The sequence below is a fragment of the Trachinotus anak genome, unplaced genomic scaffold, assembly GCF_046630095.1.
Source record: "Trachinotus anak isolate AG129_WGS33_773 ecotype Australia unplaced genomic scaffold, CSIRO_AGI_Tana_v1 ptg000001l, whole genome shotgun sequence".
NCBI lineage: Eukaryota > Metazoa > Chordata > Actinopteri > Carangiformes > Carangidae > Trachinotus > Trachinotus anak.
In genome coordinates, this window is record NW_027273852.1 from 19,313,236 (window position 1) to 19,331,288 (window position 18,053).

The 18,053-nt window shown below is 41.1% G+C and overlaps 1 protein-coding gene across 4 annotated transcripts; it reads left to right on the forward strand.

Moving 5' to 3' along the window:
• The first annotated feature begins 347 nt into the window (after nucleotides 1-347).
• On the forward strand, nucleotides 348-17,497 carry ttll4 (tubulin tyrosine ligase-like family, member 4). Of its 4 annotated transcripts, none has more exons than XM_071482417.1 (21): nucleotides 348-653; nucleotides 1,430-2,717; nucleotides 3,263-3,749; nucleotides 4,582-4,756; nucleotides 4,859-4,935; nucleotides 5,077-5,140; nucleotides 7,484-7,602; nucleotides 8,214-8,324; nucleotides 8,799-8,875; nucleotides 9,011-9,205; nucleotides 9,557-9,639; nucleotides 9,763-9,891; nucleotides 9,983-10,105; nucleotides 10,360-10,458; nucleotides 10,727-10,861; nucleotides 10,936-11,073; nucleotides 11,249-11,345; nucleotides 11,569-11,779; nucleotides 11,982-12,049; nucleotides 12,175-12,245; nucleotides 12,396-17,497. In XM_071482417.1, the coding sequence occupies exons 2-21, from the start codon at nucleotides 2,082-2,084 to the stop codon at nucleotides 12,583-12,585; spliced, it is 3,285 nt and encodes a 1,094-aa protein (XP_071338518.1). In that variant the 5' UTR covers nucleotides 348-653; nucleotides 1,430-2,081; the 3' UTR covers nucleotides 12,586-17,497. The 4 variants fall into 4 exon arrangements, with proteins under 4 accessions (XP_071338518.1, XP_071338527.1, XP_071338535.1 ...); XM_071482426.1 differs by having other exon boundaries at nucleotides 348-579; XM_071482434.1 differs by lacking the exon at nucleotides 348-653 and adding an exon at nucleotides 673-832.
• The last annotated feature ends 556 nt before the right edge of the window (nucleotides 17,498-18,053 follow it).

An 18,053-nucleotide genomic window follows, 5' to 3' on the forward strand; every position in this document is an offset into this window, starting at 1 on the left:
ATGAACAGAATTCACAAACTTTCATTATATATATTTATTTATTTTCTCCTTTAAATCAAAGTAGATGTGCCACAGTAAACCTACAGCATCCCGTGTGGTGGACTGTGGGACACACAATGTAAGAAAAGATTATAAAACATAAATCTACTTCAGTAAAATTACAGAGGTTTTAACAACTTAATGTACTTAAAGTATTAGAATTCAGTAGATCAGCTCCTGTGACTGATACGTGATAATAAAAGACATTATTGGTACTAATAGCTACATCAGTGTGTAAGCAGCATCTCTCTGCTGTAGCTGCTCACAGTGAGAGAGCTATCTACTTTAGGGTGTATACAGTTTGCAAGTTTAGTCCTGTGGTTCTGAACCGTGGAGTCACAACTCATAGACATCTGAAATATAAGGAGCCACGACTACAAGCGCCAAAAAGGCTGGGAATTGGTGCAGTGACCGCTGTTAACTAGTGGGGGGAGCTCTGACTCAGAGGCTCACCCTGAAGCGAGGCGGAGCGTCGGCCCCGATAGACGATCTTCGGCCCCGATGTTTCACTCGGACTCTTCGGCTAGCGACTACTGCAATGTAAGACACTGATGAGTAGGTGCTCGCCAAACCAACCGAACAACATGTTAGGGACATCACAGGATACAAAGCGGGTATGAATATATATTTTATAAACTGATAGCAAGGCTGTGTGTAATTGTCGCCGCTCCTGGTCTACCGGCTGGTCATTGAAACACCGGCTGACAGTTGGTGCTGTGTTGCTCGTTGTTGCTAAGCTAACGCTGTCTGGACGGTGCAGTGGTAAACAGAAACCAGTCCACGTTAGCCGAAGGTATTTGCTAACTAACTGTAACGTGAGTGCACTGTTTTCATGAATAGGTTGGCTTTAAAGTCGGTGTTAGTCGGTGTTATATTGGATACTTTCAACAGACTTGTTAGTTAGTTAGTTAGTTAGCTAACCATCATTTAACCAAAGCGGCGGCATGTGGCGGAAACGCACACACGTGAATCTCGCTGCGGTGCGTCCTGAGAAACAGACAGCAGGGAAAACACGTTATTGAAGAAAAACTACTGGCAACATTTGTAAAGACAATATCTTACTTAAGTAATACAGGCTAGCTAAGTCTCCTTATATTGTCAAAAGTGAACAACAATAGGAACTAGTTTAACTTAGTAGCTGTTAATGAAAAGAGACATAATAAATGTTTTTTTTAACATTAGGGTCGTGGTTTGACTACAGTAGTAATTACGTCTTTCTTTTAAGTAGACTACATTCTTTTTCTATCTCCCAAACAATGATTCATAATAAGGCTGGGATGAAAGGATAACATAATTTCCAGCGGTTTTGGGTGACCTGACCTATTCTGATCATTTATCATGGGGGAAGACTGGATTCTGTCATACTGACTGTGTTTCTCCTCTTCTGTAGTTTCAGTGGTGAAAGCTGGCAGTTTATGGCCTAGTGGGAAGCAAAAGAGGATGATAAGAGTACTCAATGGACTCTGCTGTCTCCTTCAAGGGCAGGTACCTTCGTGTGAGTCAAGTATGCAGTGAGACTCACATTTCATCCCCAAAGTCATCAGCTACTAACACCAAGGCTTCTTGACCCAGCCTTGGCCCTGTATCAGACTCTGTTAGAGTGAGAACCACTTTGCCTCAGGTAAATGAAAAACCCTATGTGCCTGCCTGACTGAACATCTCGTGAAGCATTGCTACCGAGAGCTGATGGTGTCCTGCTCACCTGCTGCACAGGTGGAAGGCCCAAGTGTTTACTGCTGTCACTGTGTCTGTGGTGGCAGTTATGAGTGCTGTTGGTCAGGATTTATTAAGAACTTGTAGTCCATCTACAGCGACCAACGGGAAATTTACAACTCTACTCAGCTGGAGCTGACATTTCAAAAGTCATTCCCACTGAGGAACCACTCACTGTCGGGGAGCAACCAGGAGTGGTCTCTTCCTCCATCTCAGGCTCATCGGGTATTGTTTCAACTCTTAATTCCTATCCCACCTATCAATCACCCAAGACCTTTGCCCCTAAATTCAACCTTTCAGAAATAACCACATCTTTGTTGGGCGGTGCCATGCCCACCAACCAGTCCTCCCCTTGGGGTGGGGGGAAGCCACGGGCTTGCTCTAATGCAGATGGTCCTGCCACTACAACCTCTGTCAGTGCACATGCCAAGACGGTTGCGGCCACTAAGGTGCCTTTTAGTCAGACTTCCATAGAGTTATCCAGACGAAAGGACCAAGCCAAACCTCTCTCCTCTGACTTTGCCTCCTCTGCCCCCCCTTTGAGGCAGACAACAGTGGCCCCCTCTTGGGCTTCTGTATGGGACAATGGGGACGGACATAAAACCAACACCCAGAGCCAATTCACCGCTGTGCCAGATCGGTCTCCAACCCTGCCACAACAACTTAATGGGATTCAAATCCCAAACCAGGTACTGGCAACAGAAATGAAGCAGGCTGGCAGCAGCCTCACAGAGACCAATGCCTCTTCCACCCACAAGAGAGAATGCCGGGTTGGGTTTAATGGTTTGCTGATGCAGAAACATGCATCGCTCCAAATCCCTCAGCCTGAAAACAGTTCAGCAATGAGCAGATGTCAGGATGCCACAGGTGATGCACCGTTGGGATTGGAGCCTCTTTTGTCAGTTTGTCATCAAGACCTGTTCATCAAAGGACAGTCCCCTCTGCAGCAAACTAACAAGTTGGTTGTGAGTATTGATGTTTCAAGTTTGTTTGTTTATGTTATGTGTTTACTATCAGACGATATGTCATTATCAGATATGTCGGTATCAGCATCAGCAACAGAAATGCACAGTCGGTTGAGTTGTAGTTTTATGTCAACTACACTGAAAAAATTTATGTAAACTCATCTGAATACTTTAAATGAATATTAAGCTTTCTGTCAGTAAATCAGTTAGGATTTTAAATTATTGTGCTGATGAACGGTACCTAAAACTGTGCCGTCTATTTAATATAACAATATCAGTCAATTTCTGCTTCTGTTGCAGTTTATAATAGACTTAGGACGATATTAGATCATACCAAATATTACAATATTTCCTGCAATATGTGATATTTTTTGAAATATCAAAAAAATCACAAATAATGCAATATATTGTAATATTTGGGCTGGACAGTATTGACATATTAAATAAGCCTAGTTAACAGAATCATTTACACTAGGTAAGCTTCATGAAAGTCCACCTCTTGCCAACTCCTCCACATCTGACCTTTCCTTGTTTTGTCTTCCCAGCTTGAGGCTGCAGACTGTTCCTCTTTGCCATCAGTGCCTCCTCTATGCCTTACTCTTTGTGAACATCGGGGGGTAACATTGGGAAAGGATGCCTCCAGCCTTGATAGCACAAAAGCAGAAATAAGAAGCACAGCAAGAGAAACGACTGCAAGGAGATGCCATTCCGCTAAACCAGCAGCAAAATGCAGTCAGACACAACACAGTTCCACACTAATAACCAATTTAACCAATCAGTTGCAAGTAAGAGGTGGTCCTCCAGCAGTTTTGGCAGCAACTACAAACAGCAAGCCCCAAACAATACCATCACTAGATGTAAACAAGCAGGCCCCAGAAAATCTTTATCCACCAGGAAGCACCCTGTCCACATGTAGAAGAATCGGTCCTCCAGAGGTCAGTCCCTTTCCAAATGGCCCCATGCCAACTGTGCTCAGTGCCAGTGTCAGTGCCAGTCAAGAGCAGCAGCCCACACCGTTGGATGTCATTCCAGGTAATCAAAATTACTGTTTGACTTAATATGCACTGTAGTTGTTGGAGGAAACCTAGGACAAGAGAATAGTAGATGGTCTTGCCATTGAATTTGCAGCTTTAGAGTGAAGAACCTCAGACATTTCATGAATAAGGCAGTACAGTATTCATGAGCTGATAATACAGGGACGTCTAGTAATACTGTACAGAGGACAAAGCAATAATAAAAAACTGTGATAACGCTAAGGAAGGCTATTATTCTCCTGAGGGCATGAGCATCCAAGGTGTTTTCTATGAGATATGAACACATGACATCTCAGTGTAGCTTAGACACAGTGGTACTTCGTTGATCATGAATATTTTACCATTAGCCACTATAAACACAGTCCAGCAACATTTTGCATGGTCAGAAGCTCTTTGTCACAGAAGAACAGATCTGAAAGATAAGGCTAGCGTGAGCTTGAGACGGGGCTACAAATTGTGCTGTTAGGTGTGTAATTCCATCTGTGCAGCATTTCCAGGTCTACTTCTTTGGAGCCTCTATCAGCTGACATAAAAAATGTATTGTAATGTGTGGTCACAATGGGGAAAAGGTGTGTGGTTAAGGGACACAAAATATGGAGATGGATTTCAGAAAGTATGGCCAAAGTATGGTGTGAAGAATGGCCTTGTTTTGAAGTAATAAAAACTGCTCCAAAAAGGAGTTTGTGGTTGATGTTTTTTCCTTGAAATACATTAAACTATTGGCAGAAAATCAGAATAAACAGAGGAAATCATGTACTCATATATATGACACATGTAACTAGCATGAACCCAGAAACTGCAGATGAAGGACTGTTCTTTCTCTGTCGTAGATGTGGCCTCCGGTCCTGCAGGAACCTTGGTGGGTTGTGTGACCACTCAGATCTCCGCTATCCACCTAACCAAGCAGGGACAGCCTGCCTCCATGTCATCTTCCTCTTCATCCCCTTCTTCTTCCTCACCCTTGCCGACAGAAGAGTGTCTGGTTGGAGAGGCTCAGATGTCTGGGTGAGAAAAAGCTGATGGCTCCTCAGTCAATAGTAGCAGTTCTGTTTATTGTCCCCTTCACAGTCCCATTGTGACTGTTTCACCATTAATCATTGTTTCCAGCCCGGGGTGTGGAATGCAGGTGGATGGAGGTGAGGAGGAGCTGCCTGATGAGCTGGAAAACGCCTGTAGTGATGACGGTAAGATGCTGAACACAAACACTCAGACTTAACAATATACGCTCTGAGTACTTCATCATACTCAAGCTGCTGTAGTCAGCTCTGGTAATGGAGTGACTATTGATTTTATTTATTTATTTATTTATTTTCTGTTGCCTTCAGATGATTCAGACTGTTCATCCAGCAATGGAGCTTCCTCTACAGCATCCATCACTCTCCTCTCTGGGTGAGACATAGTGTATAACCACACACACACACAACTCAATTACTTACTTCTGTTCACATTTAAGCGAACTACAAGCACATAAACACTCACTGAGGCAACCTGTGTAAGGAACTACTGGGCAGCCCCATGACAGTTTTTTTGAACACTGTTTTTTGTCTCAGAGCAGGTAGATTTCTATTTCTACAGATGTGTAAATCCATACTACAGACTCTCGCACACTGGATACTTCATGTGTGCGTGGCGGCTGCTGAATGTCTTGTTTTGCAATTCGGTGCCCATGTTAAGGGATTGATCTAGAAGTTCGGTGTCACGCCTACCTCACATGTATGACTCATGTCTTGCTGCAAGAATAGACGGTGAAAAGACCTGTTGAGTTATTTTGACGTCATACCAGCACCTTCCAGTGTAGTTGTCCTTGTCTAGGCTGAATCTGAACATGACACAGACATGAAAAACCATTTTAGCAGCTGCGTGTGGAGACAGTGGCATTTTAGAAACATTTTCGGTCAAAAATAAGCATTAATATAAAATGAAGAGAAATTCAACACTGAAGTGTCCTGCAAACTCTTTGTAGACAGATAGAGGTGGCAGTAGCAGAGACGCAGCAGGCACACAACCAATGTGACATGCATCCAGTGTGCCATCAGTGTGCCAACTCTGAGTCTCTGTTATTGTAAGCTTAGCACTTTTTTACCTCCTCTTGTGCCCATGTGAAGCATAATCACTGTCTGCAGCTGTAATCATATGAGTATCCTGCTTTCAATAAGTATCTTTCAAGCCCTCCTGTGGTTTCAATAAGGCCATATAAATAGGAGGCCTGATTTAAAAAAAAAAAAAAAAAAAAAAAAACACTCTTCATTTTCTTCCTGTACACTCCTCATGTAGTGTATTTAAAAACTACTTTTGTGTTTTCTCTCAGCTTCAGCATCTTAACGCTACAGTTTAAAATATCACGGTCCTTTCAGTTAACAGCCTAATACTGAAGCCTGGTCTCTAATTGGTCTCCAAAAGTAGCGTAAAATATACCTCCATCAAATCCTGTGGACTCTCTGTCTCTCTCTCATTCTCTCTCACTGCATTGTTAAAAGGGGCTGAAAGCAGCAGAGCGTGGTGGAAAGGTCTGCTGCATTGTGTGTCACATTGTTCTCCACTGTGATGGCCTCAACAGTAGAACTCCCTACCAAAGACTCGGAGCTGATTCTCTGCTAAAACAGCCTGGATAGGGACCACTATTGTCACTTTTTATGTTTTTTTGTTTTTACCCTCAACCTGCTGGTTTGTTTATGTGTTCGTTTACATGCAAACCTCCAACCCCACCCCTTCCTGAAACCTGGAGCTCCTGTATGTATAGTATAGTGGTGGTATAGTGGGCTGGTGTAGCTGTCATGCTGTTGTATACCTGTCGGTGGTGGAAGGATTTTATTTGAGAAAAGATCTGGACGAGGACAATATCATCCCCCCGTTCATCCATCCTTTTAGCCATCTTTCCTTCCTTCCTATATGACTGTCATGTGAGTGTTTTAATTTGTTTTTTTAATTTTTTTTATTTGTGTCATTTTGTGTTCCTCAGATGGTATTGTGTTTAAAAAAAAGTGTTGGGCTTACTTGCTACTGTGTGTTTGAGAAAAGCCTGATTAGCTGCATAAAAGTACAATTCACTAGTACAACTTCACCTTCCTACAGCATCGAGGTAATGTTGTTGAGCTTCTTGTTTTTTTCGGAATAGTTCCTGACATGAAATACAGTCATTCATGTGCTCTTGTTGAAGTTATGTTCATCATTTGTCTCGACTCTCAGGGTCAAAATATACACAGGCTCCCTGTGCGATGTCTCTAATCCCAAATACACCCAGGCATCGCGTTACTACAACATAGTGCAAAGGACTTGTGTTACAAAGCGGTGACTGGATGTCAGCTTCCGTTATTTAGAAGTCAGGGAACGTAACTCAAGATGCATTACTTGATCTTGTTGTGAGACTTCAATTTGCTTGTTTAATAGTAACAAGCTAAGCAGAGCTGTAGCGCTGCAAGGAGAGGAACCAGGAAGTCCTCACCTCAAAACTTAATCGATCACTGTAAACTGAGTTTTCAATAGTGTTAGCAACATGTAGAAAGAAAATATCTGTCATTGAAATGGCTGTCTATGGATCTTATTGTTCATTGTGTCAGCAGTTCCATTAACGTCTTAATGTTCTTTCTCTCTCAGCTGATGTTGCTTGACATGGTTACCGAAAGTCAGGAAAAGTCAACACACAGGCATTTTATAATAAATGTAATAATATAATAATAATAATAAATGTGGCTACCCCTCTCTGCCCATCATTAATGTTTTTCTCTCTCTCAGTGTTGAGGAGCCAATGTCATTGGGGGCAGAAGATGATCGAGAAGAGCGACCGGCGCTGGTTCCCAGTTTGTTCCCCCTCATCCCTCCAACACTCTACTTTAGCACCACCAGTGAGAAAGGTCAGGACACACATATATGTCATATAAAATTGAGTAGATGTAAACCAATGCTCAAAAAGGATGGTGGATAATGAGCCAGAGAAGACAGTTGGGAAGAATAATTTTGTGAACCCTGAACCCACCACTTCCAGGAGCTTGACAGGTCTTTATGAGACTAACTGAAAATGAATGAAGGAAGGTCTGTTACCAGAGCAAAAATCAACAAACAGCTTCTGGCATAAACAAATACTTTAATCAAAGGATACAAATATTTCCCACAACCTTCTCCTCAGACGGCAAAAAGATGGTGCTGGGTTTCAGTGTCTTTGATCAAGTGGTTGTTTGACTGAAAACTATAGTTTGTTCCTGCATGTTTATTGGTCATTGCTCATTCCTCTTTTGTATGCTTTGCTTTTCATAGTTTGTGTGTTTAACATATTTTATTTAAGCCAGTTTAAAAATGTGATTTATTGATTAATGTACTAAATAGTTTTACCAAAGTTATACCTTTACATTGTTCCAGTAGATGTTAAAATGCATCAAACTCTTTCAGTATTTGCATTTTGCCTGCAGTCTGAGCATTTGTAGAAAAATACAGCAATAAAATTTGTTTTGTGTTGCGTGCTCTGCAGTGGAGCTGCTGCCTGCAGAACAAAGACGACTGTTGAAGTGGAAGATGAGCGCCGTCACTCCTAATGTGGTCAAACACACCATCGCCAGGTCCCACTTCAAAGTCACCAAGAGTATGTGTGTGTGTGTGTCTGTGTCTGTGTGTGTCTGTGTGTGTGTCTGTGTCTGTGTGTCTGTGTGTGAGACAGACAGTTGCTGCTCAGATAAACACATATTTCAGAAGCCATTAAATCACAGACCAGAGTCACCATGATCTGAATGTTATATCTGCCAAATGTCAGACTCTGTAAACACTTTGGATTCAATCATTAATGTTCACAGTTACACAGTTGTCACATTGTTACCTGAATGTCTTAAAGTACAGATAATTCTATAAAAACAGAAAACAGATTTGTTTTCCACTGTCCCTGCACCACATATATTTTAAATTTTGTTGTGGTTCATGTAAATGATTCTGAAGAAGCTTTGGCAGGTCCTGTTTGTAGTTAACCATCTAACCTAATGTAAATGAACATGTGAGAGAAAACTGTCATGATTGTGTCTGGGTGATCAGAATCTGTCTGTTGTTGACTCTGCTGTTGGTGTAGAAAGCCACGACTGGCTCGGCTGCTGGGGACACCACATGAAGTCTCCTGGCTTCAAGGCTCTTGAGGAGCACCAGAAGGTGAGAAACTGTTGATACACTAATCATCCCAGCTTGTGCTCCCAGGAAGCCTTCACTTTAAGAAATTATCAAATGATATTTTAGATCTTCTGAATTACATTTAACTTGTTCTTTTCTTTGTTCATATTGTTCTAGTTGAACCACTTCCCAGGGACGTTCCAGATCGGCAGGAAGGACCGGCTGTGGAGGAACCTGTCCAAGATGCAGGCTCGCTTTGGGAAGCAGGAGTTCAGCTTTTTCCCCCGAACCTTCATCCTTCCTCAGGACATCAAGCTGCTCCGCAAGGCCTGGGAGGATGGAGGCTCCAGGCAGAAGTGGATCATCAAACCTGTATGTTCTTCTAGTAGATAAATCATTTTGTTAGTTTACTTGTAACTATTATCAATCATATCAGTCTCAAAGCACAGGAAAAAGAACATAGATTAATTGTAATTATATTTTATTAATATTATTTAATTTTGGGTTTCTGGATGCTGAATGGTTAGTTGTTGTATCTAATGTGAACATGTTAGTTGATTGGTAATTATTGCTCCACATGAGTGATCAAGATCATGATGCGTAAAAATATGTTAAAGTTTAAGGAAAATTATGTTTGACTTTGTTTTGTTTAATTTTTTCAGTTCAGTGTCATCAGGTCACTTCTTTTTTTACACTCTCTCTTTCTCCTGTTATTTCTAATAGCCTGCTTCAGCCAGAGGAATAGGTATCCAGGTCATCCACAAATGGAGCCAGATGCCGCGTAAGAGACCACTATTGGTCCAAAAGTAGGTAGTCCAGATTAGACCATTACTGGTTTGTAGCTCAGAGACCATTTTCCAGTACCTGACACCACATTACTCAGCAGTAATTGGGATAAAATATTATTATCCTGCTATCATGTTTTTCAGGTACCTTCACAAGCCCTACCTCATTAGCGGCAACAAATTTGACCTGAGGATCTACGTCTACGTGACATCGTATGACCCACTCAGAATTTACATCTTCACTGACGGACTGGTTCGATTCGCCAGCTGCAAGTCAGTTTTCACCACAGCCACCACAATGACCAGTGAACAGTCCAAACAGATTAAGATGGGATATAAACAACCTCTGTTTTTTTCTCTTTAGGTATTCATCTTCTATGAAGACTCTGAGTAACAAGTTCATGCACTTGACCAACTACAGCGTCAACAAGAAAAACTCAGAATACCAGACTAACAGTGATGACAAGGCCTGCCAGGGACACAAATGGTAACAGAGAGAGAAAATGAGGAAGTGTTTATGTTTTAATGGAAGAAGAGGGGAGGGAGGGAGGGAAGGGCTTATTGGAAGGGGTGAAAGCAGAGAGGAAGGACTGATTTAGAACACAGTCTGACTGAAAACTACAAAACAGGTTCTCCTCCCAAAAACATCTGTAAAAGTGAAACTCAAATCTGCACCATGTCTTTGTGAAGTGAACTGTCTCTGCACATGGATTCACCAACTCCAACAAAATGTGTTCTCAGGGCTTTGAAGGCCTTGTGGCAGTATCTCGGCTCTAAGGGAGTCAACACCACTCTGATATGGGAGAAGATTAAAGACATTGTGATCAAAACCATCATTGGGTAAGTTTCAGTCACTTGTTCCTTCACTGGATGCAGGAGGTGGTCACACAGGGAAAACAACTACAGGCTGACTGTGTTCACAGCTCTTTTTCATTGTTTGTTTTTCCAGGTGATATTTTTATTTTTATTTTAGAAAAACATCACAACTTGATGTAGCGTTTGTTTGTTTGTTTGTTTGTTTGTTTGTTTGTTTAATGGATATAATGTAAAAGAGTCCTCACATTTCCTTAGTATGTCTAAAAATTGTCTCCTGTGTGTTGGTTCTCAGGTCAGAACCGTACGTCAACAGTCTGCTGAAGATGCACGTTCGGACCCCTTACAGCTGCCACGAGCTGTTCGGCTTCGACATCATGCTGGACGAGAACCTCAAACCCTGGATCCTGGAGGTTAACATATCACCCAGGTAACACTCATGCCCAGACACACACAAATACACACAGGTTTTGAAACTGTAACTTCTAACTGTTTCCTCTCCAGCCTCCATTCCAATACAGCGCTGGATGTTTCCATCAAAGGGCAGATGATCCGAGATCTCCTGAACCTGGCCGGCTTTCGTATTCCTCAAAGAGGAGATGTGGTGGCTCCCTGCAGCAGCACCTCTAGCTCCAGCAGCAGGTAGGGAGGAGGTACTGCACCTCAAGGGCAGAGGCAGGGATCACAGCTACTACAGAGAGGTCCTGAGTGATAATGTAGTAACAACTTTATATAATGCGCTGCACTTCAGAGCACAGCCTCTGAAATAACCTCTTTGTTGACTGACCTCTGTGCGTGTGTGTGTGTGTGTTTGTAGCCTGTGTGGAGGGAACAGGGAGAGGAGCAAACCCGATCTGTCTGCTGATGAGAAAGTGAAACGGGCATTTTACCTCACGCAGCGCTACACCGACCAGGTAAACAAATACAAACACCACGACGAGCTTGATGTCAAAGGTTTTTGATCATTATTTCAGTTTATTGCAAAATTGCACAAGATGGAAATTCTCAGAAAAAGCCGCAGCAAATGCTGTTTTTCATGTATCATCACTGAATCGCTGCTGGTGATGATTAGTACTGGTTTGATTATTGGTAAGAAAACAAATATAGCAATTGTCTGTTCTCCTCTGTCTCTGTCAGGACTTCCTCTCCACAGTGATGGATGTCTTGACTCCAGAGGATGTTCGCGTGCTGGCAGAAACTGAAGACGAGATGAACCGTCGGGGGGAGTTTGAGCGAATTTTCCCATCGCCGTCATCATCTCGCTACCTTCGCTTCTTTGAGTGTCCAAGATATCTCAACATCCTGCTGGATCAGTGGGAACAGAAATACTGGAACAACAGTACAAAGGGTTTGTGTCTTTCATAAATGGACTTAGAGTCCTGCATTCAAACAGAGAACCAGGCCAGTAACACTGAAGGAGAGGAGGATCCTCCTCTTACTTTATGTTAATGAAGGAATAACACAGAGAACAGAGGAAACACTGAAACTGCTGCGAGAGTTAACCCAGATTTTATGGATTGTGTGTGTGAAATGTTCTGTTATATGTACAGGTATCAGTCTGCTGAGGACTCTCTGTCAGAAAGGAGTTCATCTGGGAACCAGTGACCCTGCTCATATTGTAAGAAACTGTGGAAAGATTAAATCGTCTGAATGAATGATGAATGGTATAATTTTATAATCATAAAAATCAGTGGTTTGATATGAAATGTTGAAACATTTTTGTTTCTCTGTGGTTGTGTCCAGTGGTCCAAGTGCAGCTACATCTCACGGTTTGAACCCCACAGACAAGACATTGTCAGCCCATCTAGATCCAGGTGCACACACATACGCACGCACACACATACACAGTTCGTGTGTACGTACGGATACAACATTTTTGTCCCCAAGACATACAGTAAACAAAAATATTAAACAGATATTGGTCAATACAAATACAGAAGTTAATGTCATGTCTGTTTCTCCAGCGTGGTGGTCAGCCATTGTCGGCGGTCCCATTACGATGACAATGACGACGGTTCAGACAGGGAAGTTGCTTCTGTCTCCAGTCTGCCTGTTTCACCAAGTCCTGGATCCAGTGTCACCAGCAGTGCCTGCACAAGTCCTCAGCCCAGCCTCACCCAGAGCCTGCTGCCCCAGCAGTTTGCCTCGCTCTGATGATCTGGTTTGCTAACATGATGCTCAGTACCCAGAACAGACTCAAAGCTCAGGGTTTTATCTAACCCTATCCTCTTCCTAAGCACCCCTCTAATTCACGTCTACTGGCTCTGAAACTCTCGTTCTGGATTAGAAATGTACTTAGAACTGTAGGTTTGAAGCCCAGTCTTAACAAGGGCAGAAATTTGGTCTTTAACAGAACTGTGGTTGGCTATCTTCTGTATAGGAACTTCTGTAATGTTGGGCTATTTTAGTGCTAAAATCAAAAAGGCAGTGAGTTCACGGCGGCTTCTCCTCTCTTGACTTAAGATGAGTGAAAATATAACACTGAAAGCACCAGACCAGTGTTCTTATAATATGCTATTCCATTTAGTTCAAATGACATATATTCCAATCATTGTCCAGCCTTTTAGATGGTTGAATATTTTTGTCTGAGCCTCTGAGCAGCCGGTGGTTTCACTTCATCTCTTTGCAATATGAAAATCATCCTGCAAAGACTTGAACCATGCTGGAGATATATATGGTGATCCGTCACAGTGAGCTTTACATCTGCTTAATTTGTCACATTGGCATTATTATGTGTTGATGCAGTGCAAACTTTTCAAATCAATCATCTGCATAACCGTGTGGTGATGGTGCCAGTGTGACAACAATAGAGGAAGACATTATAGCCATGACCTTCTGATTTATTTCAGCACTATATCAGACAGAGTAATAACTTTATTATTAGCATGTGAACATGCTTGTTAAGGTCGTGTTCAAACCTGTATTAAAACAGCATGAAAGCACTTTGAATCCTACGCAGTAAACCAGCAAAAAAAGTTGAACCTGGCTCTTTTTTGCCCCAACACGTCATATGGCAAAGCACTGCGTTGGCCAATCAAGGACAAGCAAGCTGCATGGCTGATAGATGCATTATAACAAGAACTCCCTTGTTCTGCGTTTTACCTTCTGAATGTGGTGACAGTGGATGAAATGTACAGTGGCTTTAAACTCATGGATGTTTAACTGAAACTAGATGGTCCTTCTTCCCTGCACCAGTAGCTACATGCTACATGCTGCTACATGTCGCTGCACACACAGAATCTTGTGTTTTTTAAACCTGTGCCATTTTCAGTCTGAATACTTGCTAAGAACAAAATCTTCAGATCCCCTCTGCCTGCACACGTTGGTTCTCACTGGCGTTTGGTACTAAACCTAAACTGTGAACAAGACATGCAGGGCTTAGATTTGTGTGTTGAATACACACACTAGCACAAGGAAACTGCAAAGCTGACATTACCTTACAGAATAATACAGTGGTCCAAAGCTGAGGTGATAAATAATGACGCATTACTGTGATTTCTCTGATCTCCTCAAATCTTAAACTGCTGTTGGTTTGGTGTTTCAAGGACTGTTGACCAACTGATCGCACAAGTGTCACATTCTTAGCCTTATGGATTTTTGTGTGTGTATGTGTTTCTGTGAAAACAGAGAAGATGGGGAAAAAAAAAAAGACCCCCCCCCCCTATGTTTATGATGGGGAGTTGAAGAGGATCGATGCAGGAAAAGACCATTGTGAGTTCATTGTGGTGTGTCGAGGTCTCTGCAACTTATTTCAAACTTCACGTGTCAGGACTTTACTTTGATTCATGATGTTGACTTACAGTATGTTAGAAATATTTGAAGATGAAACTTTGATTCAGGTCTGACATGCATGTTAGTTGATGAAAAAATTAATTTTACCAACAACATTTGTAATTTGTGAAAAAATGGGCATTTTTTTCCATTTTCTTTTCTGATGACTTTACACAAATGATAGATAGATAGAATTTCCTGAAAGCTGCCAAAATTCAAGTCCAGCAGCAGAATCTATCCTTGACTGGCATTCGCTGTTTGCTGTTTGAGGGGAACTAGTTTAAAGGAGCTATTTGTGTGTTTTGCTGTCGCTACATTTTCACTTACCAGTCTAGAAACTTTGAGAGCTTTTCTCCAGCATATATGCTGGAAATCGATCGTCTTGTTTTGCATTATTTCTATCACTTATTTTTTTCTTCTCAAGTTAGCATACTAACCAGCTAGCTCTGGCTTGGTTGGACTGTCTCATCACTTTCCAATACCAAGTCACTGCAGCGTCCAGGCTGAGCTGAAGACGTAGCGTGGCTCAGAGGTGTATTATAACCTCTTGTCCTTTAAACACAAGAATGGCTGAAGCTCTTGCCAGTACTGATAAGTAAACAACTGTTAATGCTAATGTTAGCTATGGAGCAATAGCAAAAGTTAAAAATAGCTCCTTTAAGAGTTCTTATTGTATCCTCAGGAAAAAAAAAGTGTTTGTGTATGTATGTGTGTATGTGTGTGTATATATATATATATATATATATATATATATACACACACACACACACACACACACACACACCACTTTGAGGACACTTTCAGAAATGTAACTTCGAAGTGCTTGAAGTTGAAAATGTTGGGGTACACTTAAGTAATGAACTGACAGGCAGCACTGGTTGTAGAGGAGAAAGGTTTTGCTGTCACATGAAAACATCTGCTTCTTCCTGAAGTCTCACTCTCCCTTGAGTGACTATTTGAAGTTGTCCAAAGTTTTATCCAGTCATTTCTGCTGTCAGAAGTTACAAGACATGTGGAAGCTAACCTGTTTACAGAAGATTTTTATTATGCAATTTACTAACAGACTGCTGTGCAGTGTCAGTATGTAGCAGACAGTTCTAACTCCAAGGAACCTTTTATTAACACTTCATTATTGTACATGGAATAGAAGGGGAAATGAGAATATAAATGTATTAAAATGTTAATTTAAAAATAGTCATTGCATTTAACTAAAATAGATTGTGATGTGGAAGCACAGGGTGGCGTTTGAAGGCTTTTTCGTGGTGTACAGAGCTCTGTCTGATCAGGACTTCTGTGATCAGAGTAATAAGATGCTCTCCATCCAGCTACACAAGGCAAACACCATGAGCCCATTCACACAGAGAAGCATAGCAGAAGAGAAATGCTTTTAAATTCAACTTCACACAGAGCTGCAGCTACTGATTATGCCATTCCCGAATAGTCCATTTATTACTGTATAATTCTCCACCTCTTTAGAAACACAGCATCCTCAGTGTGCCCTGCATTTCTCTGTTTGAACTTGGGCTCATACAGTATTAGCCTTGCATAGCACACACACACGCCGGCATCAACAGACCTTTATGGGTAGATTTGAATGTTTTTTTTTTCATTCATGATTTGGGATAATAAATATATCACATATATCAAAACTTGTCTTATGCTGAAGTTACTGAAAATAAAATTTAGATGAGCTAAAATGTATAAAACCCCCAATGTAATCATTAAGCTGCTCTCAAATAATGACTAAACCAGCTCTTTCTCTCTGCTAACATCTGTGATGTTGATTCAAACGCACATTTCAATCCTGGATGAAGTTGCTACTACAAAGTCTTGGTTGGCTCCTCCCGCTGGTTGAACGACAGTTTCCACTCTTTGTGTATATTTGTGGAAATCCATCTACCTACGAGTTTACTATTAATATCTAAAATAACTTTTAACTCATAGTAATAACAGCTCTAGCTATTTACTTTTCTAACCTTGTATCAAATTAATTGATGTAATGTCAAAATCCTATGTGACACCTTCATTATCACTGTTTCTGGCTGAACTTTCTCTGTTAAAATTCATAATTATGCTTCATCAGCCAAATGTACGGCTTACGTGGTGTTCCCCAGGGTTCTGGACTGGGCCCCATGCTGTTTGCATTGTACTTGCTTGCTCTTGGGCAGATAATCTCCAATGCTATGCAGGCAATATTTAATTATACGTTTTAGTTAATCCTCAGAATGTTTAAAACCTGTCTGCTGCCTCAACTCTAAGAGATTTGGAAGCTGATAATTGTCTTCAGTTGAATACTGACAAAACAGAAGTTCTTACCTCTGCCCCAGGTGACTTTGTCCCAAAGGTGATTGCAAATCTTGGCTCTTTATTCTCTTCTTTTAAACCTACTCAGCACAATCCAAGTATTTCTTTGCGCAAGGCTGTGTCTTGAGACATTGAATTGGTTTGCTCCTGTTTCTACCAGCCAAGAAACATTGCTAAACACAAGCCCATTGTGTCTGCAGCTGAGATGGGGAGGATTGCAAATGCATTCATTCCCTCCAGGATTGTTTACTGTAATTCCCTTTTCAACTGTTTTAGCAAGACATCCCTGAACCACTTAAAACTGGTCCAAAATGCTGCAGCCAGGCTTCTGACCTAGTCCTCTTAAAGGTCTCATGTAACTCCAGTCCTCATTTCTTTACACTGGCTTCCAGTCAAATTCAGAATCCAGTTTAAGATTGCTGTGATCACGTCTGTTCAGGTTGTTTGCTCCTCGCTCCAGGCTACACTTTGCATCTCTCTCCCTTTGCATGTAGGATCTGTGGATACTGACACTTTAAAAAAGCAGCTGAAGACCCTTTTTTTTAAATTTTGTTTTATTATTTATATTTTCATATACTCTCTTGTGAAGCACTTTGTCTGCTCAAAAGGTGCTATATAAATAACATTTACTTACATAATGAATGGCCATATAAACTTTCAGCTCTATCAGGGAAAGACCATTTATACTGGAGTCTTAATGTTTTCATTTGACAGTACTGACAACCTGGTCTGAAGCATTTAGCAGATTCCACTTTACACTACAGCCATGTCACTGTCTCGTTTGTTGGCTGCTTTACTGAATTTATATATATTACAAAATGAAATAATAACACTACATTTGAAGAGTTTTAACATACTTGAAATGTTATAAGAAAGTGGGAGATAATCATATTTTTACTAACTTGACAATTGTAAAGTTTCTATGGTAAAAGCTGTTCAAGTTGCTCAAGATGACTGTTTCAAAAATAAAAGTTGTTTGAGGTGCACGTCTCATGATGATCTTTATATGAGTGATTTTAAACTGTTATTTTCACTTTAATAGTGGTTTGTAGGCAAGAGTCTTCCTTTTCTTGCAGGTATTTACTATAGTTGTGGCATTTCCTTAAAAATATATTTTCCACCTCGGGTCTAAGAGCATGTTAGGTCTCTGAAAGTTACAAATGGTGCCATAAAACAAGCTAATCAGGACCAGGTTGTCCTGAATTTTGGGCTAAATTTGCCTCAGCTTCTCTTCTGTCTTCTTCTCTTCTTGCCCCTTGGAAGTAGATGAAGTTGTGCCAAAAATCCCTACTCTGCTTTTAAGTAAAGTGTTTTGGCATAGAAAAAAAACCAAAAAACAATCTGTTGTGGGCTTCAGGTGAAAAAACAACAGGCAAAATGGAAAATTCAAAATTTTAAGATTCTTTTATTTATATTAATGTGCCATCTGATACTTGCAGCCTTGCATTTGCTCTTATTTGTGTTTGCATTTAGCTAAACTGTTGTTTTAAAAATATATGTTAAATGTATGAAGACTACTTTGCTTGTCTGCTGTAAAGAGAAGCCAG

Bases quoted from the DNA above. Each gene is read 5' to 3' on its own strand.
- ttll4 (XM_071482417.1), top strand. From the start codon at position 2,082: ATGCCCACCAACCAGTCCTCCCCTTGGGGTGGGGGGAAGCCACGGGCT. The intron at 3,750-4,581 runs GTAATCAAAATT...TCTCTGTCGTAG, and splicing joins ACCGTTGGATGTCATTCCAG to ATGTGGCCTCCGGTCCTGCA. The intron at 10,862-10,935 runs GTAACACTCATG...TTTCCTCTCCAG, and splicing joins GAGGTTAACATATCACCCAG to CCTCCATTCCAATACAGCGC.